At 33.6% G+C, this 24,241-nt stretch overlaps 1 protein-coding gene across 1 annotated transcript in view; it reads right to left on the bottom strand.

Annotated features, from left to right (window-relative positions):
* Positions 1 to 24,241, bottom strand: part of FAP (fibroblast activation protein alpha) — a 90,796-nt gene that overhangs the window by 29,255 nt on the left and 37,300 nt on the right. Inside the window, exons 12-20 of the mRNA XM_074303271.1 lie at positions 23,859 to 23,903; positions 15,735 to 15,839; positions 15,566 to 15,636; positions 13,184 to 13,237; positions 11,084 to 11,208; positions 6,419 to 6,466; positions 2,367 to 2,465; positions 1,660 to 1,729; positions 18 to 212 (exon numbers count right to left, since the gene is read on the bottom strand). Of these exons, the coding sequence (XP_074159372.1) occupies positions 18 to 212; positions 1,660 to 1,729; positions 2,367 to 2,465; positions 6,419 to 6,466; positions 11,084 to 11,208; positions 13,184 to 13,237; positions 15,566 to 15,636; positions 15,735 to 15,839; positions 23,859 to 23,903 (812 nt within the window). The remainder of the gene's footprint in view (positions 1 to 17; positions 213 to 1,659; positions 1,730 to 2,366; positions 2,466 to 6,418; positions 6,467 to 11,083; positions 11,209 to 13,183; positions 13,238 to 15,565; positions 15,637 to 15,734; positions 15,840 to 23,858; positions 23,904 to 24,241) is intronic.

Here is a 24,241-nt window from a genome sequence, read left to right as displayed (position 1 = left end):
TGTGGGAAAGCACTCACTTTACAGCAGATATTTGATCTTCAACTTCATAAACTCCCAACTTCCGATACACAGCATACAGCAATTTGTCACCCTGAAAAGCTGTTCCCCTGCCATCCACCAAGGCAACAATGATGTCTTCTTTACTTGCTAGGTATGTTATCCAGCTAACTGCAAATAATGGTCTCACACTCTGACTGCAAGGACCACCATACCTAAGGAACAATGTAAGATTGATTTTTTCTATTGATTTTAATAATTATTACTGAAATCTACTCCATATAATGTATATCATAAAGTATGCTTTCTTTATAGCAAAAACTATAACAATACTAAATATAATTAAAAGCAAATTATATTACAAATGAAACAATTACAATGAAGACCAAACTTTTGCCAAGGGCCAAAAAATGGAAATCTTTTGAGCACACAACTCTCTCCAAAAAGAATTGTAGAAGTCTATGTATGGGGTTAGCATGTCAGGGGAAAAATAAAGTCTTAGAAATATCCTTTGGCTATCTGTTTCTTTCTCAATAGCCATTTAAAAATAATGTTTTAAGGACACTATGTACAGATCAGCAATAATTTGGAGTATGTATGATTCTGTTATGTGTCACCCATTTCTAATCTCTATAGTTTAACAATTTCATAAGATTTATATATAAAAAACACCCATGAGATTGCTAGTCCAATTCCTTCATTTTGCAAACTTGTGAACTTAACCAGATAAAGTTTCTTGCTTCGTGTCCCATAGGTAATAATTGGCAAAATCAGGATTTGAGCCTAGAATTGAAACCCATTTCAAACCCAGGGCTCTTTGCATTAGAAAACACTGCTTTTTAAATTATACCATTCAAAATGCCAATATTTTCAATGGAAACTTTTTATAGTAAAAGTAGTGTGATTTATCCATTAGGTTGTTAACATTAGGACGGTTCAACAGAGGAAATAGAAACAAGTCCATCTAAAAATCACAAATGCTACCCCATTTATTTTAAATAGATACACTTCATTTATAGGGGGCAATGTGAGGTAATGGATGGAAAACCAGGAATAGCTTGGGTTCAAGTCTTGAGTCTAATATGTCCAAGGCAGCTATATAACTTTGAGAAGGTTGTTGTCATTGTTGTTATTCCAGTCATATATGATTCCTCATGACCCTATTTGGGATTTTCTTGGCAAAGATACTGGAGTGGTTCACTATTTCCTTCTCATATTTTATAGATGAAGAAACTGAGAGAAACAGCATTATGTAACTTTCTCAGGATCACACACTAGAAAATGTTTGAGGTTGAATTTGAACTCAGAGAAAATGAGTCTTCCTGACTCCAGGCCCAGTACTCTATCCATTGTGCCACCTGCCTCTTTATCTTTAAATGTTCTAGAAGGCTTTATACAATGATAAATTATAGAAAAGGTGCAGATCTGTATTGGTATAGGATTGTTTCCTCATTTAGGAGTCCCCTATACCCATAAAATCAACATCTGCAGCCCATTCCCTAAACTTTATTTGCTCTGATTAGTGGGAAAATCAAGATAAATCTCTGAACACAGGGTGAACACAAATAGCTAACAAAAAGGGGGAAAGTTTACTTATTTTCATCAAAGAAAAGCCTTCAACGAAAAGATTTTCAATACTGAACAAAATGAAGTGCTACATACACTTGAATTAGGAGAGGATATTTCTTTGATCTGTCAAATTGAGGAGGAAGAAGCATCTTGTACCACAAAGCTGAAAAAAAGAAGAAAAACTTCTTTACAAATTACTCAAAGCATTTTTATGAGATGAGTTATAATAATAGCCAGTATTTATATAGTGCTTTATACTTTGCAAAGTATGACATGCTATCTTATTTTATTCTTAGAACAACTCTGGGAGGGAGATGTCATTATTATCTCCATTTCATAGATAAGAAAACTGAGGCAGATAGAGGCCCTGAGTCACATAGCTAATTGAGTGTTAGAAGTGTGATCAAACTCTGTCTTCCTGCCTGTAGGTCTAGCACTTGTAGCCACTGTACCACCTAGTTCCCTAATATAGGACACTGGAATTAATACTGTAGTGGTATATCAAATAAGATGAAAATCAAGGAAACATTAAAATAAGCCAATAAAAATAATAACAAAAAGCTGGAGCTATAGAAGAATGCACTATTAATTTTTAACTTAAATATTGAATTCCATTCCATTTAATTCATTAATGTTTGGAGATAATTAGTAAATCTCTAAAGGTTGTCAAATAGTGATTCCTTACAGTGTACTGTGTATCTCTTCTATTGTAGCTAAAAAAAAAAAAAAAGAAAAAAGCAAGCAATGACTATGCAAATAATATAGGTGAGTATGTGCATTAACATTTTTAAAGGTCTTACTAATTCCATCCACTTCAAGTTTCTTAATTTCTTCTTTGGGCATTTGGATATCTTGCAGAGCCGTCTCTAAATCTTTATTTTCTTCAAGTATTTTAATTTCTTTGGGAAAAAATAAAAATGTTAATTATGACTAACTTTATCCATGAAGAAAACAATTCACTTTATTTGAATTCAGGCCCACTCTTTGGATTTACAGTATGCTAAGAAATGAAAGTGGTTGAGGACTTGCATGATGACAAGACAATGCTGAAGAACTCAGATCTCTGCACCTGCCCAACTATTCTAAAATAGACTTTTATTCATTCATTTATGTACATTTCAGGTAGGGAAGGACCAACTGTACTGCTTTTTGGACTTTTTTTTTCTTGGTGGGCTGTGGGGAGTACAGATTTCCACCTGTTTGTCTGGCATCCTAAGGACATGAACTGACTGTATTTTCTCCTTCTGTCCATTAAAAAAGAAATGTAAAGAAAATCAAATTCTGGATGTTAATCTTCAGGGACTTACAAAAATCCACTCTTTAACAGTCAGTCAGTTAGTCAACAAGCATTTATTAAGTACATGATATCATACTATTGCTTTTACGGATTTTGTGCTTTACTCTATTTTTGGGTGTAGAAGTTACTCTAGGTTCTCAAAAGTTGTCCAAGCAAAGATCAGATTTTGACAAGTCTTACCAAACAGGAAAAGCTTCAGGTATAAGCCAAGCAGCATATGTGATTGCCTGTCCCCTAAGGACCAACTTATTCAAAGATCCAAGAGGCGCCTCAGCATTAGCGTAGTTACTAGTGGATGAATTTTTCCAGCCATAACTATTCAATAAGCTATTTACTAAGACCCAGAGAGATTTGGTCTGACCCAGTGAGAGCAGTATCTGCTTCAGTGAAATCACAGAAGCTTGAAAATTCTACGTTAAAATATTTAAGTAGAGCTAACTTCTATCTGCAAGATGTTTCTTTAAAGACATCTTTCTTACAAGTTCTATTTCTTGGCAAAAATTGCTACAGACTTCCTCCCTGTCTTTGATCTTAAAGAATCTAAAAAAGAGGTACTTGTTCCATTTATGCTTGTCTCTTGATCTTTGAAACAGCACAAATCAATTATCTGTTGAAGGTCTGCAAAGTTGTTGGAATATACACCGGGCACCCAGTAATAGATGGCCCCTTCTGAACTACAACAACCACTCTCGGCTTTCTAGGGAAGCTGTTTATGCAGAGTTAGCCACATTTCTAAATGGGGGTCTGGATGACTCATGGAAAATGGCAATTGACACAAGAGAAGAACATCCTGTAGGCTTTTGTTTTTGTGCTGTTTCTTTTTTTGAAATTCCCTTTGAGGATTAGGAACTGGAGGAGTATTTGCAACTACATCTAAGTTTGCCAGAAGGCTTCCATTATAGCCCTCAGTTTTCGTATATTTCAAACATTCTGATAAAATAGCCCTTTTTGGCTTAAACATGTAATACGTAATCTTACCGCAAATGCGAATATTGTAGGGGTGGTTTGCACAAAAATCCATTGAGATATTTGAAATAAACTTAAGATTTGGGGGGGGGGGAATAGAATTGTGGGTAATTTAAAAATAATTAAACTTCTGGAATTTAAACTTCATACAGTTAAACCAACCAAGAAAATGACATCAGTGTGATTCCAAAAGTTATTATTTGAGAATGGGCTATATAACCTAGAAAGGAGTGTGAATTCACAATTTTAACACACAAGTTATAAATTTTCATTCCCCTCAACATGACTTCTGTACATGGAGTTGCCATTGGCTCAAAAGGCATACTGGGTACAGAAGGCATATGGGATGTTGAAAAGAATGATAATCTCTACAACTTTGGCCTCAAAAACAAACAAGAAAATTATACGCAGACACCTATATTTATGCTCTAACCCACACTGCACATATGTGAAATTTTGAATCACTGGTTAGACTTCAAAATAAGTCCTAAACTCTTTGGTTTATGCATTACAGCTTAGTAAATGATGCCACAAAAATTATAACTGAGGCATTATGGAATTTTTATAGTTTAAAGTAAATCCTTCAAGCCAGCTTTGAAGTTCATTCTTGCATTTAATAAAATGGAAAAGGTAAAGTCCACATGGTTTTTGTTTCTTTGCTTTCCTCTAAAGAAGAACACTGGAATTCAGTTTCCTTTGTATCTGATAAAAGCCTAATAATACAATCTTGAAAATGAGAATGTTTGTAAATCCTCCTAAGGCTTTTTTTCTTTTTTGGCACATATTTTTAATAGGTAAATGCCAGAGAACATGCTCCCTGGAAAACAATAACTTCAATTTCTTTTCAATTAGGAATTATTTAACAGGCACTGTGGTGGGCTATAGGCAAATAAAGACAAAGAATGAAATAATCTCTTCTCCGGTGGAGTTTACATTCAAATGAAGAAGACAAGTATAAAACAAGTATATGTGTGCATATTTTATATATGCATATATACTAAATAAAAAAAGACTAAACACAAATATCCCTACCAGACATCTCTACCTGCTTCTGCCTAATTTTGTGTTAGATTCAATACAATTTAACTTCTAATTTATGTTGTCTAGTTTGGGTTCCATATAAATGCCAACCAGATAAGGCTTCCTTTGTGGGAAGTGAAAGCATCCATGACAGCTGTGAACAACTTTAAGGGATATATATAATGGAGCTTTTTTATTTGATTGATACTATGATTAGGGCTTATACTTTGGGGTTTGGCACAGAATTTAACACAGTGCCTGGAACATAATAGGCAGTTATAAATATTTATAGACTGGTTGACTGATTATATTACCTAACTTTATGTTATGCTCTTGGTATTGTGTTTCAGAGTAAATGATTTGGATTATGGTATTTCAAAAATTATATAATAGCTATAAAATAAAAAAGATTACATTGCAGCTGATGAATCTTGACAAATAAGATTATTTGGTATTTGAATTAGTTTAATTTAAAAAAAAATTAAGAAGCCCAATACTATATGCCAGGCACTATGTTAGGAACTAGATTATACCTGATGCTGCTATTTCTTGATCTTCTTCTCCTTATTCCCCTAAAACCTAGCTTTCACCTCCACAACTCTCCTAAAACTATTCTCCCAAAAGTAATTAATTACCAGGTGATGGGAATCTGGTTTTAGACCTAAGAAGGGAACTTTGAAATCCTTAAGTCCAACTTTATTTTTCAAATGAGCATAGTGCAGCCCAGAGAAATCAAGTGAGTAAGTTTCAGAGACAGGAGTTGAATCTAGGCCTTCCTGACTTGAAAAGGATTTGTTTTAATAGCTTTTTCTGTCTCCATCTTGACTTCTTTGCAGCATCTGAAATTCCTTCCACCCCTGTTTCTTCTATTTCATAATTAGCTATTCCTTTACTTTAGAGAGAGCTTTATGGTATTTCTCTTTCTCTTCTCTTCTCTTTCCTTACCTTAGATGAATGCTCCCCTCAGGGAGTCCTTGGACCTCTTCACTTTCTATACTTTTCCCCTTGCTAATATCATTCAATTATTGTTCCCATATCTTCAAGTATCACCTCTAAGCAGATGATTCTTGAATCTACATAAGGGTGGGGGAAGAGTCTTTCACTCTAGTTTTAGTCTGATAACTTAAAACTATACAAAGATTTTTCAGGACCCACTATATTTCTGCTGCTGTTACATCTTTCTATAGTTACCTGTATGCCCTACCAGCAGCCCAAGCTGTATACATCTAATCCAATATCTTCTTCAAAAGCCATATCCTCCATAATCCTTTCACCTTGGACTTTGAATAGGACTTTGCAATTCTGTATTTCATTGATCAAGTATCACTGTATATTATAGTTAAACTGTGTTTGTGTCTTATCCTTTAACTAGGTTGTAACTTTTAGGAAATCAGGAATTGTATTTTATATAAAGGTTGATTCTTCCCCAAGCCCATAGCACAATACTTGGCATAGAAGAGATGCTTAATTAAAACAAAACAAAAAACCTTGCATTATAGCATTTTACAATGGGATGTGTCTATTATAGACTCAAGGGGAAAAGAGAATATAATATGTAAAATAAAGTACCTTGACCACTGTAGCCATCATATAAGGTGGAAATAGGAACACCAGGGCCTATATGCAGAATCAAAACAAAGATATGAGTCATACTTAAAGCATTGCTCAATTTTCAACAAAAATTTGACATTTCAAGATAACTGGTTTGTCACAGGGTTGCATACATCTTTCATTTTGCAGTTATTCTTTTCCTGTAGAGAGGTAAACATCACCTTTAAAAATACATTTAACCAGCTCATGAAATCAGAGCTCAATCAAAGGATAAAATTGAGAAAAAAGTGGCTTTGCATGTACTTCCCAAGAATATTTCTGAAGAGTTAAGGTGATGTTACTAAGGTGACCCCAGAAGTAAAAATGTCAAATGGGCTTCTGGGAAGGTGTCATATCATATTGGTTAAGATGAATGGTTTTTATGTGATGATGCTAGCATCAAATAAGCTTCACAATAGTGCTTGGAGTGAGTTTTCCTTCTGGACCACTTGCTTCTCTGCCTAGTTGGTTAAATTCTGTGAATTAGCTCATCATCTTTTTTCTTTTAATGTAAAGACAAAATTCATGCAGAAATCTCAACTTTTACACTGAGGTAAAACTCTCCAAAATAGAATGTGAGTTTGTAAATAAATATTTACATAAATTTAGCAATTCATTGTTGATATATAAATGTTCAGGTTAGTGATATACCACCTTAATTTGTTATATAATAAAGTATTATATAAGTAATAAGTTAATTGGATAAATATTTTCAGATGGGCATGGGCTGTTGAATGAATTCCTACTCAGCCCTTAAAGTCCAGTTTAAAAGCCACATCCTCCATGATACTTTTGTTTCATCCTTTCCCTTTGGACTTTTTGATTAAATATCACTGCATTTAATAATCTGTGTTTGCATCTTATCCTTTAACCTAGTTGTAACTTTTAGGAAAACAGGACAACAACCCATGCCCATCTGAAAATATTTATTCAATTAACTACTACTCACATGATAGTAACATAGGCAGTGTCTATGAAATACATAGGATTTTCTTGTCAATTAGGTTATAAAGAAGAGGGAGAAAAAAATCATGAATTCCTAGAATGTAGGCTATTATTTTCATTCTGTATGATTTCTATGAGTAGTGTCTGTCAGCATAATATTGCACTGCAGATTATAAGAAAGGGGCAAGACTACTTTTATGAAGACTTCATAAAAGTTCCTATGAGTGAGGACTTTTGAGCCACTAGCTCCTTAAGTTCTCCCAGGGTCCTTTAGGACATTAAGAGAAGAGCAGGACATGGTAATAGTTGGCATTTACATAGTAATTTAAGATATCTATACATTATTGCACGTGATCCTCACAACTACCATGTGAGGTAATAGCTATTACCGTCTCCAAACAACCTTATTAAGTGGAGGCTATTTTATCAATGAGGAAACCAAAGCTAAAAGAGAGGGTGAATGATTTATCAGGAAAATATCTGAATCTAAGTCTACTGATGCTCTAGTGAACAATTACAGCAGCTTCTCCTGATAGACCTCTCACAACTCTTGAAGAAGCTCCCTCTTCAAAATGCTCTAGTGTTAGCAACTAATTATTTTCAGTAAATAAGGCAGTCAATTAGCATTTGTTATGTGCCTGCTACTATGCTATGCTAAGCAGTGGATACAAAGAAAGGGGGAAAACATTTTATCAACACTATCTTATTTTATTCTCAAAACAAACTTTAGATATAGGTGGATGTTATTATTAGCTCCATTTTACAGATGAGGAAACTGAGCCTAAAGGAGGTTAAATAACTTAGGTTTACACTGCTTATAAGTGTCTAAGGCTAAATTTGAACTTTGATCCTTCTGACTTTTGGTCCAGAGTGCTATACAATGTGCCACTGACTTGTCCTAATAGAACAAAGTAATAGTGTGATTTGCCAACACACTTGGACCCATCAACTTGGAATTTTTTCAATGATCTTTGTGAATAGGTAAAAGTTACAGGTTTAATGATTCTTAGATCTTCTTCCAGTCCTCCATGGGTTTTTCCTACCCTGGCACAGTGAATCACTTTACTGTATTTGCAAAAACACCAGATGAGGTGATGCTTTCCACATGATTCATTTTTTTTTTGCCAAATATAAAATTACCATACTGAACAGGAAGCGTGGGTAGTGGTAAGAGCACTAAGCTAGGACCGCTGGGTTCTAGTCCTGGCTTTGTTACTAACTTGCTATGTAGCTTTGTATTGAAGTTTTCTTAGCTATAAAAAGGTAATTCATGAGACTTGCCTTACCTACCCCACAGTGTTTTTTCAACTGATAAGAAAGAATAAATACAAAGATGCACTAATATAAAAATGAGTTACGTATGTGTAGATGTATCTATATGTTCCATTTTCTGATGTTTTTCAAACATGGTGTAAATGGAAAGATAATTATCTTGGGAGTCAGGAAACCAATCCAACCTGTCACTAACTAGCTGAGTGACTGTGAGCAAGTCAGTTCACTTTCTTTCCTTTATCTTGGAAATGAGGAAGTGGAACTAGTTGCCATGTAAGATTCCTATAAGTCTGCAAATTATAATAGCTAACATGCAAAGAATTTACAGTTTATATAACACTTATTTACCTTGTCTGATTTGATCTTTCTAAAAATCTTATAGATGAGAGCATTAAGATTCAGCAAGCTTCATATGACTTTCCCATGGTTCTATTAGTTGGGATGAACCTAAGCCTTACTAATACCAAATTTCATACTCTGGACCATTGCCGTCTCTTACTAATTTCCACAGAAGTAGACATTACTTTCAGAATGTTAGACATAAAGTAGGACAAATAAATAATGTATACCTTGAGAGATTACAATATATTGGACATGGTTTTGAAAAGCTGGTCTAATGCCTAAAATATTTTCAAAAATTGCTTTATGAAAATGTTTCATGCAAATTGGCATATTCTGTCATACTGAAGGGAATATTTTGGGGTAGAATTTTATTTACTGTCAGATAGTCAAAATGTCTTTTAACTTACTGTATGTGACTCTTCTCTGGCTTAGTTATCTGACTAGGTAGGTCAGCAGTGGCTTTACCATATATTGTGTGATCCAAGTACACTGACTTTTTCTCTCCTTATACATGACTGTCCTCTTATATCTCTGTCTTTGTATCAGCCATGTCACGTGCCTGTTGTCTCACTTCTGCCTCTCATCTTCCATTAAGACCCCATTCAAGCAGTATCTTCTATAGAAAGCCTTTCTCGATCTCCTCAACTGCTGCCTGCTATCCTCCCTAACTCCCTAATTTTAACTACATTGCATATGTTTGTATTTATTCCCTTTATATTTTATGCTGCACATATTTTATATGTACTTGTCTTCTTCTATACTAGTAAGTATTATTTTATTATTTTTCCTGGTCTCCCCAGCATCTAGCACCTTACCTGACACACAGTAGACATTTAGTAGATACTTATTAATTGATTAATCCTGAAAACTAAAGCAAATCTTATGGTTCCTTGAATAAAGGCAAGATTCTCAAGGTCCATTTTTCAGACCTTTGGGAGAAACTCCCTGTTCTACTCTTGGTTTCCTTATTAAGGGAAGAGGAGAAAAGGAGTAGTCATTTATATAATGCTTACTGCATGCCAGGTAGTGTGCTAAATACTTTACAAATATTATCTCATTTGATCCTGACAACTCTGTGAAATAGGTGCTGTTATTATTCTCATCTTACAGTTAGGGAAACTGAGGCAAAAATTGGATTACTTGCCCAAGGTCATAATCTAGTAAATGTCTGAGGCTGGATTTGAATTTAAGTTTTCCTGACTCCAGGTATCAGTATTCCATTTATATTGTATCATTCCTCATGGATTATGGCAACTTTTAGGTTAACACAGAGACCTACTATAGATCAATTCAAGGAGAAGTAATTGGATGATTAGAGAATCCCCAGCTATCAGACTGGGAATTCACTAGAAGCTTGTTGTGTCATGTGAATTTCCAATCTGCTTTTCAAACCTTGTAGAATTTAACTTTTTAGGGCATCTCTTTATGGGTTTTTTGACATGTTTCTTTGCTTGTCAACCAGGCTATTAGTGATTTGTGAATAAAGTATTGAGGGCCAGAAAATGCTATATGTCAGGAAATATTTCTATCATGTAGACACATTCTATATCATTGATTTGTTGTGTGTTGTCTGATTGGAGGGAATAGTTTGTTGGAAATCCAGACAAGTAATCTCTTACAGATACAGTTAAATTATACACACACACACACACACACACACACACACACACACACACACACACACACAAGACTAGAAAGTAGATCTCAGAGCTTCCAAGATAATAGTTTTATCTTCCACTTTGCTTCAATCTGTTACTAAAACAATTCAAGATGTTCTAGAGCAGGAGATCTATTCTAGCTCATGGTCTTCAGTGGCAATCTAGTGAAATCCAACAACCTCTTCTGAGAATAATGATTTTAAATGCACAAAATAAAATATAGAAGAAAAAGAAGCCAATTATATGAAAATAGAGTTATCAAAATATCTTAAGTTTTAAGTTCAGATAAGAAGTCCTGTCTAGAGGTTTGTGAAGAATTAGGTTAAAGTATTTCCCTGGATAACCCAAATCCAGTAGCCATTCAATCATCAGGAAACTCTTTTTACACAGGGTCAATCCCATTGACTTTGCCAGTTACTTTACATACCGTAGCACATAAGTGAATAGTACTTAGCGAAGTTGCTGAAACTTGCTGAATAGTATTGGCATCTTTCTTTCCTTAGAACACAAGTGAGGCACTGTTTTGTTGGAGGATAGCTTCCAATGCTAATTCTAGAAGGAAATTAAAATAACATGAAACTAAAGTTTTTCAATTGTTTTTATCCAAATGTATTGCATCATGTAAAGTACCTAATTTAAATATCAAGATACCAAACCCACTCCATTTTCTACTGCCAATATGGCTTTTAGTGATTTCTAAACAATACATTTTTTTCTATAACCCGATTTATATCTGGGCCAGTATAAAACTTGAGGATCATGGGATTATGGAGTTAGTACTACAAAGGAATGCATAGGCCATCTTGTATGAGTTAACTGAGAACGTGGAAAATTAAATGTCACAAAGTAAAGCATCAGATATAGAATATAAACCTAAGTACTCTAAAATCCCTTCATAATTGACATCAGGCTAAGAGAATGTTCAGACACTGTTTTGTGGGATGGAAGTGACTCTCTCCATGGTCTTAGATTTTCAGTAATGTTCAGGCTGCTAAACAGTAAAAGATTGTGATCTCTCCTCTTCAGACAGTTTAAGAATTGGTTAAATTATTTTCTTGTTTGTTCTATATTTGTGCATGGGTACTAAACAGGTTGTAAAATTAGAAAATTATGAGAAAATTCTGCCCTTGCTCTTTTCCTCACTCAATCACCCAGAAGTAGGGTGTTTTGGCTCATATAATGGCTTATTTGCAATGTATTTTCCCATCTCTTCTCTTTATTCTTCCTCCAAAGTAAGCTCTGTGCAGTGGACAATAATAGCCTTATACTCTGGCCAAGAAAGGCTTCTGTCCTAGTGGGTTTTGGAGGATAGCAGCAGCAACTTTTTAAAGACAATGACTCAGGGCTATAATTATTTAGACACCTTCCCAACATGAGAAATCACCACTATCCCCTGGTTTTAGGATAGGCTATACTCTTGACCTTAGTGGGATGCCATTGGTGTTCCCGAATATCCTGTTCACTTTGGGATTTGGGATTTAGACTCTGAGTTTTGACTGCAGTACCTGCCTTCAGGGACCTCACTGACTTTCACTACCTTTCTAGGGCCTTGAACAAGAAAAGAGGCTCTCCACATTGGAGACCTATGCCTTTTATTCCTGAGAGGGTAGGAGAAATTGTTAGAATGGCCATTTCAGTCTTCCTGAACCCCTCATAGAGCTACATATTTGATGACACTAACTCTGGGATCTATACATTAAAAGCAGGAGCTCTGTTCACCCATGGAGGCATATCTGAGACCATAGAGCAGCCAATTTTTATCATTCCACATGGGGCTGAGACTAATTAAGGTGGGGCCTCTCAGAGTGCCTTAAATTTTAGCCTGCTCAACCTGGACACTTTGAAGAAATATCTAGTTATGCACTAATCAGATAAGGAACAAATATGGAAATACTTCTCAACCTAGTATAAATCTCTATCAGTAAATCAGCATACCTAATGTGGGCCCTTTAATTTTTTAATACATTTTAAAATCAAATTTGTATGTAGAAAGGGATCCTGCAAAAAATTATTTACTGCTCTTCCTCACCTCCCTCCTTACTCCCAACATATATACACCCTAGCTGCAGTCTGTGGAACCTTTAAGCATGTACTGACTGCTATAGGCCTAAGAGAAGGGACCAGATAAATAATTAGGCAAGAGCCACAATTCCCTACTTTTTATGTTTACATATGTAATTATTGTCTCTTCCATTAGAAAACCGGAATTATTAAAAAACAGGAATACTTTCGTCTCTTCATCTCGAATGCTTAGTGCAATGCTTGGCACATTTTGGCACAATATGCTTATTGGTTGATTGAAAATTATTTGTGTTTGAAAATTACCATTTTGAGCTCAATTATTTTTATTGTTTTTTCCTCTGCATAATGATATAGCACCACCCAACTTGTTCATTTTTTCTTATTCTTTACTTATAATTTTTTATCATGTTATTCTTTAAACTATTGTTTATTCTGGTTTTCTGGTATAGATTTACTAAAACATTTATGAATGTAAGTAATAAAAAAAAAATCAAGCAAATTTTACCTGTAAATATTCCTCCTCCCTGGGTAATTTTCAAATTCATTACTAGAATAGAACCTGTAAATAGTAAATAGTGATAACATAATTCAAGTTAATTTTTATCTGATTTCCTATTAACTAAATTCTTCTTTAAACTTTGTTCCTATATGGTATAATTGGATGGTTATAATAAGATCATAATGCTACTATTGATTCTAAAATGCTCCTTGAGCTATCAACTTGCTGATTCTAAAGTGCTTATTGAGCTAGGTGGAATAGGGTTAGGCCTGGAGTCAGGATCATCTGAGTTCAAATCTTGTCTAGTCATATAACTCTGGATAAATCACTTGAATTTTGCTTCCATTTCCTCACCTGTAAAATGGGTTGTTATGAGTATCAAATGAGATAATATTTGTTAAGTACCTAGCATAGTGCTTGGTAGATAGTAGCCACTATATAAATATTAGCTGTTATTATTGTCACTATTCTTCTTATACACTTTAGGCACATCTTTGGTTAACACTTATTTTAATATTTGGCTTCAAATAAATTTGCTTTAAATGTTTCAGTATTTTATATTTATGAAATAGTCAGTGTCCCAAAAGGCTCTTGGGACCCCCTATCTAATAAAGTACTCAATTTCAAGGGACAGATAAACAACATAGAAGGTTAAAGAAGACAGAGCTGTATGTAGGTTGGAATCTTAGAGAAAGGCTTGATGGAGGAGGTGAGGCTTGAGTTTGGATTTAAACAATTAATAGGATTTGTACATATTGTGGGGAAAAAAGTAAGAATATTTCAGACGCAGGAAACAACCTGAGTAAAGGCACAGGGCATGGCATATACAAGCAGTGAGAAGACTGTTTGGATTGGAGTAGAGGATAAGCCATGAATAAGTAATATAAGATATATGAGTTGATAAGGTAGGACCAATTTGTGGAGGACTCTGAATGCCAAACTTAGGAGTGTGAAGACTTGATTAGATAGATAAGAAGATATATAGGTTTTTGATGAAGGGAATATGAAAACCATACCTTATAATGGTTGATAGTACATAGTAAAGAACCCAGAAGAAAACCAGTTAGAAAACCATTGTAATTATCTACTTGGGAAATAATAAGGGCCTAAATAAAATAGGTGTCAGTGGAAATTGAATGAATATTTCAAAGAACAACCTATTCTCATAATAGTTAAGAAAAACTCTTCCCATGGACCCATGATATAGAGGGAAAGATGGAGTCAGAGAGTGGTCATGTAGAAAATAGTATCAGTTTTAGGGGATTCTCATACAAATGTATTTTTCTCTATGGGTTTACAGTAATTTGGTTCTCTTGCTATCACCATTAATTATAATGACTAATTAGGCCAGATTATAAAGTATCAAAAAAGAAACTTTATCTATCAAAAATTCTTTCTGAAAGAGACTATTCCTTGAGCATTTGTTTTTTAAAATATTCCCTTTTTGAGAGGCAGGTTGGCAAAATGGAGAAAAGACCAGCCTTAATGCTAAGAAGAAACACATCTGTCCTAAGTGAACTGTGTGTATATGGGTAAGGCATGTAGATTCTCAATGTCCTATGTAATTCTCTAAGACTATAAATCACTAGTGAGTTATTGATCTGCATTGATGAAATGTTTCTAAATCATGAGGTAAGAATGAAAATAACCTTAAAATCAGGCATCGTCTCATAACAAAACAAAATAGTAACAACTAGCATTCATTTTCACATCGCTTTAAGATTTGCAAAGTTCTTTAAAATAGTATCTTGTTTTATTCTTATAACAACCCTGGGAGATAGGGATGATTATCAATTATGTTTTACAGATGAAGAAACTGAGGCATACAGAGACTAAATGATTTATCCAGGATCATATAGCTAGTAAGTGTTAAAAAAAAAAAAAAAAAAAAAAAAAAAAAAAAAAAAAGAAAAAAGCTTTTTTAGAAAAAGCTATATGGCTTCAGAGGAGAAAGATATGATCAATATGTAGAATCATGGTAAGTAACACTTTAAAATGCATGTTGATTGATTGAAATTACAGGAAGTCATATTTTGGTTTGGGAAGGAAGAATTTCCAGATAATTAACCCTGTCTAAAAATGGAATGAGCTGACACTTAAAGTAATAAGTTCCTTGTTACTAGAAGTGTTCAAGAGGAGATTATATGATCAGGTGTCTGAGAGGATTCATATATCAAGTGGAGGAGCTTGTCTCAGTGACCTCCTAGGTTCTTCTAGCTCTGAAATATTTAGACTCCATGGCAGCTGCCCTTAGAGTGCTAAACTATGACAAGGAACCAATCAATCTCGAAGGGTATAGACTAAAAGAAACCAGGCGGTAGCATTTTTAGCTCAGTCTTAACACCAAGAAAAACACAAGCAGCACATCGTGCTATACAGAATACTCACAGTGAATCCTGAGTTACTTTGAATATGTTTATGGCCTCCCATTTGCCACTTGTAATTTGTATCGCATTTTCCTATAAAAAGACAAACATTATGTTCTGTAAATCTCAGTGTTATTTGAGCAGCCTCAAATGAATGCTCTTTGAGAAGCTAGTTCTTGGAAGGAACGTACCACAGTGTCATTGATGTAGTGAATGTGTTTGTAACCGTCCTTATCGCTAAATATTTTGTAGTATGAAATGCTGTCATAAGCAAAAACAGGTGCTGAGACAAAGAACTGAAAGATACGAACAGAGATTGTGGTTAAATCAGAAAAAGCTGGGAATAAATATCATGTCATTAATGGGCACTTAGGTTTACAATCATTAGAATCCATTGCCTTCCCTGGTTACCCATATTATATATCAGAGATCCTGTCACATAAAAGAGTTTTTTGCAAGAGTTTTTCAGCTGTCAGTCACACATGACAGCTAACTTGCTCTTATTTTCTAGTTATTAAATTGTGTTTGTAACACTTCAATTATTTTACTTTATGTTCCCTTTATTTTGGTACTTTGAAATGTGAATTTAAAATTCAAATACATTTACCTAACAAATATGGTACTTGATCTGCATTAAGGACTTACAGATCACTTAGATTGCTGGTCACAAACCTATGCTAATACATCATAAAAATATTTTTGAAACATTAAAACAATCCTAGTCATGGTAGTCTCTACTTTTTGGAAAGACTAAGCCCGGTAGATCATTTAAACTCAAGAATTCTGAACTATAATAGGACTAAAACCAACAGATCTTCTGCAGGAAATCCATAACCAATATAGTGAGCCCCTAGAAATGGAGAGCTACCAAACTGCCAAAGAAGGAGAGAACTAGCCAGCCCAGAAAACAGAAGGTTAAAAATTCCTCTACTGGGATTAGACCCATGAATGGTGGTTGTACTTCCAGCCAGGTGAGATAGAGACCCAGTCTCAAACACAGCAAAACAAACAAAAACTATGAAAACACTGAAGACAACAAACTTTGTTCTCATAGAGCAATCAAGAAGCCTTTTTTTCCATTTTATTTTTTCCATTCAATTCTGTCTAGAACAGCTCTTATTCTACCTTGTGGCTACTGGGATTTTTCTATCTCATAATCCACCTCTGAAAGACATAGGAATTCCTAAAGATTGCTGAAAATTACTGGATGGGGGAGATTAGATATTTTTGCAACAGAGATATCACATTTGCCAGTAATGTTTGATTGATAGTTACACCTTGGTTGGAAGTTACACAATGGACTCTTTGATTTTCCAATAATGGGGGACATAAATAATCCAGAAAATTTAGCAAGTCTTTAACATCTATGGGTTGTTTTCTCTTCTGTAAAATGTAATATAAACTATAAAATGGGGTATTTATATTAGTTGATCTCTAAGATACATTTTAAAGCCAAAACTTTTAGTAAATTCTTAAGGTGCATAAACTCAAATTATTTATAATATGAAATGCTATGAAATACATACACATATAAACACAAATATATATAAAAACACTATGTTTTTGTACACATACACACACAAAAATTCAGCTTTATTCTCTGACTAATAAGCAGAAATGATTTTTAAATTGTATTTAAGCTCAATTTTTAAAAAAATCTTCTCTATTTTTTAAAAATCTTTTAAAGAAAGTGCCTCCAAGAAGCAAAATGCTCTATAGATAATATGGACCTACCACTAAATCTACAGCTACAAGGCTAAGAGCAATAAATTTGCCACTCGCTACCTGTACAGTAGTAACTGGGGTTGGGAGGGGGAGCAAGAAGAAGAGGGAAAGTTAGATGGCCCCATAGTGCATAGGGTGCTATACTTGGAGTGAGGAAGACCTGAGTGCAAATCCTGATTCAGACATTTGCAAACCATGTGACCTGTAGCAAGAATTTTAATCTTTGCCTTAGTCTTTTCAACTGTAAATGGAAGTAATAATACCTACTTCATATAATTGTTCCAAGGATAAAATGAAATAGTAATTGTAAAGTACTTAACATGGTACTTGGAACACAGAAGGCAATTATTAATGCTCATTTTCTTTCTTCCTATCTGACCTTGGACAAATTACTCAAGCTTTCTGAATCTCAACTATACAAGTCTAGAAAGTACTGGAGTGGGAGGAGATGACCTCTGAGGTCTTTTCCATCTCTAAATCTATGATTTTATGTCCAGATTATCTATTCCTTTAATTGACCCCAGAAATGTTGGTTGTTGCAGTTTTGTGGCTATCATTTCATAATTGAAGTCTTTTGATATGGTCAGTCTTTATTTGCAATAGACAATCTCCACTGAGCTAAATCATGGAAATTCCTTAGTTATAACTTCATTATAATCAACATCTTTTCTTTCTTTCTTTTTTCTTTTTTTCCTTTTTTTGCTGAGACAATTGGGGTTAAGTGACTTGCCCAGGATCATAGAAATCAGTATCTTTTAACAGAGATTTTTCAGTTTCAAGAAAAGAGCTCTTTCCAAATTGGCTCTATCATCAAAATCAAGACAAATGGTCTACTACTAAAATCTTTTAAAAGTCAATTGCTATTTTTTGTTTTTTTATTTTTACATTACCTTCATTTACAAATATAATGCTTCCCTCTTCACTCCCAAAGAGCTATCCCTTGTAACAAAGAATGAAAAAAGAGAGATAAAGAGAAAAAAAAAGCATTGATTTGAATATTAAATGGTCTCAAAATATTTCAGGACATTTAGTGGAAAAGATGAGCAAAAAAGTTTTTTGTAATCATTTCATTGAGTTATTTCTCTGAAGAAGTGAAGAAAAGTAATTATAACCTCATAATACTGTTAAATGAAAAATAAGCTCAATGCCAAAAATTAAGAATCAGGAAAACAGGAAGAGCATTTGTGTTAAACAAAGATTGTGTTATCTTCTTTACTCTTTCCAATGCACACATCTAAGTAAATAATATTTTAGCCAAGCAGGTAACTCAGGTGCAGTAAAGAGAGTGTGAAATATTTCCGAGTTCACATTTGGAGAGCATGAGCCCATAATGCATTTTGCATTACAGGTGACTACCCAATGAATCACACCTGTGCCCTAGATAAGCATCCAGATCAAGATCTTACCCAAAGCAAACCATGACACAGCCTCTTCAGTGGAGTCATTTGTCAGAGTTAAATTTCTTGATAATTTGTGCATCTGGATAGAAAATTTTATGAGCCTTTATTTATGACCTGCTTGCTAAGCAGAAGTGCTTACCCATGGCATGGCTCAAGATTGTAGTTGTTAAAAGTGAAAGAAAGAAACAGGAGAGATAAAAAATTCTAGCTTTTCCCAACCTAATTAATGGTTATCTAAGTCTATATTCAGTCAAAATAAGTCTTGGAATCATCCAGAAAAATATCCACTTTCCTTAAACCCAGAGGTTATGTTGGAAGTAAAAACTAGGTAGTATTTTGCTTATATTATCTATTTTGTGAATCTAAATATGTTGTTTATTTTTTTCAGTCATTTCAGTCTTGTCCAACTCTTCATGAGCCCATTTGGGATTTTCTTGGCAAAAATACTGGAATGGTTTGCCATTTTCTTCTCCAGCTCAATTTACAAGTGAGGAAACTGAGACAAACAAGGTGAAGTAACTTGCCCAAATAGTAGAAGTCTGAGCATGGATTTGAATTCTGTTCTTCCTGACTTCAAGCTCAATATTATAGTGACTTCACCATCTAGTTGTCTCATCTCCAACTTCAAGGGCTAACATTGTAGATAATTTGACTATCTTATCCTCTTTTTAGGATGTTGCTATATAACAATAAAACAACCTACAAAAAATTTTGGGGAAAAGTAACAATCTAGGTTTTGGTCGTTTGTTTTTCCTCTAGTACAAGGCCAAGAAAGTAGCTGGTTTGATACTTTTGCTCTGAATTGTTTGATATCATATTAACCCCAAATAAGACTCATGCTCCATGGCAAAGTGGAGTCAGGAAGACCTAAATTGAAATCTGGCCTTAAACACTTATTATAGCTATGTGACCTGGGCATATCCCTTAACTTCTATTTTTCTCAGTTTCTTCATCTGTAAAATATAATGCCATCTATCTCCCAGGGTTGTTGTGAGGATAAAATTAGATAATATTTTTAAAATGCTTTGTAAAGAGTTACATAGATGCAGCCTAATGTGTCCACACAATGTGTTCACACACATATATACACAACAGGGAAGCACATAATGAGTTTGGAATCAGAAACTTTGTTTTGATTATCTAGTTAAGTCCTTTCTGAAATTCGTTTCTCTTTTGTAAAATGAGGATGTAGGACTAGATGATTCATAAGGGATTTTCTAGGTCTAAATCTATGATCTTTTTTTGCATGTTTACTTAAGACAATAAATATAAGTAATACCTTCTGAAATCCAAATAACATCCCCAGTTGATAAATGGTCAAAGGATATGAACAGGTAATTTTCAGAAAAAGTTACCTATAGTTATATGGAAAAACCTCATTTTACATCACTAAGGATAAGAGAAATACAAATTAAAAGAACCTTTTGGCACTATCTTATACCTCTCAGATTGTCTAATATGTCAGATAAGGAAAATGACAAATATTGAAGGGGATGTGGAAAAATTAGGACATATGCACTGTTGGTGGAATTCTGAACTGATCCAAATATTCTGGAGAATAATTTGGAACTAGACCTAATAGGCTATAAAACTGTACATATCCTTTGATCTAGAAATACTGATTCTAAGTCTGAATCCCAAAGAAAATTTTTTTAAAAAAGGAAAAGGACCTATTTGTACAAAAATACTTATGAATCTTTTTCTGTGGTGGCAAAAAAAATTGGAAATTGAGAGGATGCCCATCAATTAGGGAACAGAACAAGTTGGGATAGAGGATTGTAATCGAATAACATTATGCTACAAGAAATGAAGAGCAAGATGATTTCAGAAAAAAACAACAACATGAAAAGAACTGAGGCAGATTTAAAAATCTGGGAAGACATATGAATTTCTACTAAGTGAAATAAGCAGAACCAGGAGAGCAATATACAGAGTAACAGCAATATTATAGAGATAATAAACTGTGGAAGACTTAGTAACTTTGATCAATACAATGATTCACCACAACTCTGAAGGACTTATTATCAAAAGTACTGTCTACCTCCAGATAGAGGATTGGTGAATTCTGGTTGTATATTGAACCATATTTCCCTCTTTTTTAATAATTTCATATATATATATATATATATATATATATATAACATAGATGATATTTCTTGCCTTTTCAATGGGTGAGGAAAGGATGGATGAGGGGGAGAATTTGAATCAAAAATAAAAATGCTTTAAAATTGTTGATCAACATTTTAAAAATTATGTATATTTCAAATTTGCTTAAATAAAGATGACTACTTTCTTCCCTTTGGACTGTGGACAGAGTCAAATGTGAGATACCCACATATAGAGTATATATGTAAAAATCCAACTTCTTTTTAAACAAACATAGAAGGATTTGTACTTTTAAAAAAGTCATCTTTCCTTCAAAGTAGTCTTCTTGGGAAGCTATATCCATATTCCAACAATATTACTAGTTTTCAAGATTTTTTTTAATGAACAGGAATTCGGCACATACCTAAACCATCTAAAATGAAAGCACCCAATAGGAAACATCAGGGAGTTGCTTTTGTGAAACAGGAGACCAGGCATATGTAGACATTCTAAAATGATCTTCATTCCTAGAAACCATTAACTATTATGTCTCAACCAGGTAGATTTAATGGTAGCTCAACCGCAAACTGTTTTGTTTTTTAATTTTCAGACCATGATGTGGTATTGGTTGGGAGGCAAAATACCAGATTATCTGGCTTTAATACTGAGCTATCATGTTCAGCAGATTTAATTAAGAATAACTTTCTAGATGTTTCCAGGAGTTCAATCCATACTTAAAGAATGAAATTTGTAATTAATGAAAATATTTTAAAAAATAACCACCTCTCTAGCCCTTTACATATTTTATCTCATTTCCCTTTCTGATATACATAAAAGGCATGACTATCTCTATTTCACAGTAGAAGAAACTGATATTAGGATAAAGTGGTTTAGCTTGGGAACTTAAACCTGAATCTTTCTTAATTTCAAATACAACCCTCTTTCTATTAATCCCACTGCCTCTCATTGAATATGCTCTGAAATCCAAAATTTGTTGAATGACTTTCATTCAACAAAGTTTACATGTGCAAGGCATTACAACACTATGTGTGGGATTGTCTAAACACAAATAAACACAAGAAATACTCTCGAAAAGGGGTTCTAAAACATTTTGAGCAATAGATATATTTGTAATAAGAACGTATAGCTTATTAAGCTTTAGAGGAGACAACACTCATTTGTGTATATAAACTCTTTTAGTCTGTCCAGTTTTTTAAATAGCTCATCACATTAATCATAAAATGAAGGGATTGACTACAGCATTTTAAAGATTCTTCCAACTCTAAATTATATGATCTCATGATTTTATTCCATACATATGATTCATATGTTTTAAATACAGAAAAAATAATAAAGTTTTCAAATGTGTAATAAACTAACATTCAGTACAACTCTTTCTTTTCTATTCTTTACATGGCAAATTTTAAAAATGGGAATGTGTAAGATAAAGAGCTCCACTTTTTATTGCCTTTAATAAAGAAACACTCTCATATTCTGAGCAACTGACAGCATTACTTAAGCATATTTACTAAGCATATCTGCCAACTTTAGGAAGCTAATTTGAAATTGACTAAGAATATAAGATTCTTCAAAAAGACCATTCTTACTGAGTTCTTCCTATTCAAGGTGACCAGTTTAAGAGTTTTCTGTATGCAAAGCATTGTGCAAGTGACTCAAAAGAACATAGATCTAGAGTTGGTAGATCTCAAAGTCCAGTTAGTCCATCTATCTCATTTTATAGATGAGGAAACTGGTGTCCAGGCAGGGTAAATGACTTGTGTAAACTCACACAGTTAGAAAACTTCAGAGGCAGAATTTAAATCTAGCTCTTCTAAGTATATGTTATGAATTGAACAAAGATTTTTCTGAATACCTTTCCTATGGGTTCATTTGGAATATATTGTAAATCTATTAAATGGAATTTATTATGTCTTTATATGTATATAATATATATATATATATGCACACATGTATAAATTGAATAAATTTTTATGAAAATGCTCTTTTGTTTTGGAAAAATGATGGGGAAACTGAATCTAAAGGTATAAATAAGTGATATATTACTTTTGGCAGATCTTCATTTATAATTTAACTGCCACTTTGCCTGTTATAGGTTTCCATTTGTATGAAGCATTTCAGCCTTTGAATGATTTTTAGATCTTTATCATCCATGTATTCTGAGTTAATGGGTTAAGGGTACTGAGAGTTTCCTTTATGCAGCCTAATGTATCCACATAGTAGAGAAGGAGCCTTCCAATGCCTCTATTAACTTGATTATAAGCCCATTTCTGTGAGAACAAGTAACATCTTTATCTGACTTTTCAGGTAAATTCAAACCTATCTTGTACTGTTTATCAGGAATAGATGACTTCCAATGGGATACAATAGAGATAATACACAATTCCCCCCCACCCTTTTGCCCCCAATATACTAGATCTAGTGATTAAAAACTATCCAAGGAAATTAGACAAAAATAAACACAAAAGTTACTTTTAGGATATTAGAATACTTACCTTCCTTTTGGGCTTTATTTTTTAAAAATATAAGCATTTTCAATCCAGGTTGCATGGAATTTAATTCAGAAAGGGCTATTTTTAAAAGAATTTTCTTAAGAAAGAACTATTCTTTATAAACCATTTGTCCAATCACATTTTTACAAAAATTCTATTTGCTTTTTTTAAATACCTTATTAATCAGTCAAAACTATTTTGAAATATCTCAGATGTTTGATGGATACTAAGGATTTCACAATATTTCAGTTCTGTTAATTTTTCTCTTTTAAAATATTTTTAGGTGGGTTCTGGAAGAAGAGTTTAGAAATGCATGTCCATGTGAAGAAATTAAGTTTAGGGAATATAGCATCTTTCTTACTTCCAATATAGCTCTACAAATGTAGACACTGAAATCTCATTCTGAAAATGCACTTTTCAAATTTTGAAGTTATCTGGCACAAAATTACTTAAGGAATTATTTCCTTTGTGTTTTTTACCTTCAAATGTGTCTATGAAAACAAGTAGTGCCAGTTTGGATACATTTCAAAAATTCCTTTGATAGCTGTGTATGTCAAAATTCATGAAAATATTAATGTAAAGAGCAAAACCATACTCCACCAGCCCATCCAGTTCTGCTTTCTTCAATGTGCTGCCGGCTCTGCATAACAAAATAAGACATTAAGGATTCCATTATGAAATTGATCACTAGATTTAACATCTTAAAAATGGAAATTAAATCAGTTTTATTGACTATGTTCAAGGCATAGTACTAGAAAATTAAACTCCAATAAGAATTTGAAGATGATCTAGATGATTATTTAAAAAAACAATTGAAGCACACTTATATTTGAAATGTTGACTCTTATAGATGTTTTGTTACCTTTTTCTTTATAACTGCCAATGTAGTGACATTTTTTCTTCTGGAGGGCAAGGACTTGTGCTCATTTCAACATTCCATGAAAATCTAATGCAATTTAGGGACTTAATATAGTAATT

This window comes from Sminthopsis crassicaudata, chromosome 3 (genome assembly GCF_048593235.1).
Source record: "Sminthopsis crassicaudata isolate SCR6 chromosome 3, ASM4859323v1, whole genome shotgun sequence".
Taxonomy (NCBI): domain Eukaryota; kingdom Metazoa; phylum Chordata; class Mammalia; order Dasyuromorphia; family Dasyuridae; genus Sminthopsis; species Sminthopsis crassicaudata.
Note: the sequence above shows the minus strand (reverse complement) of the source record. Positions and strands in the feature narration are given on the sequence as shown.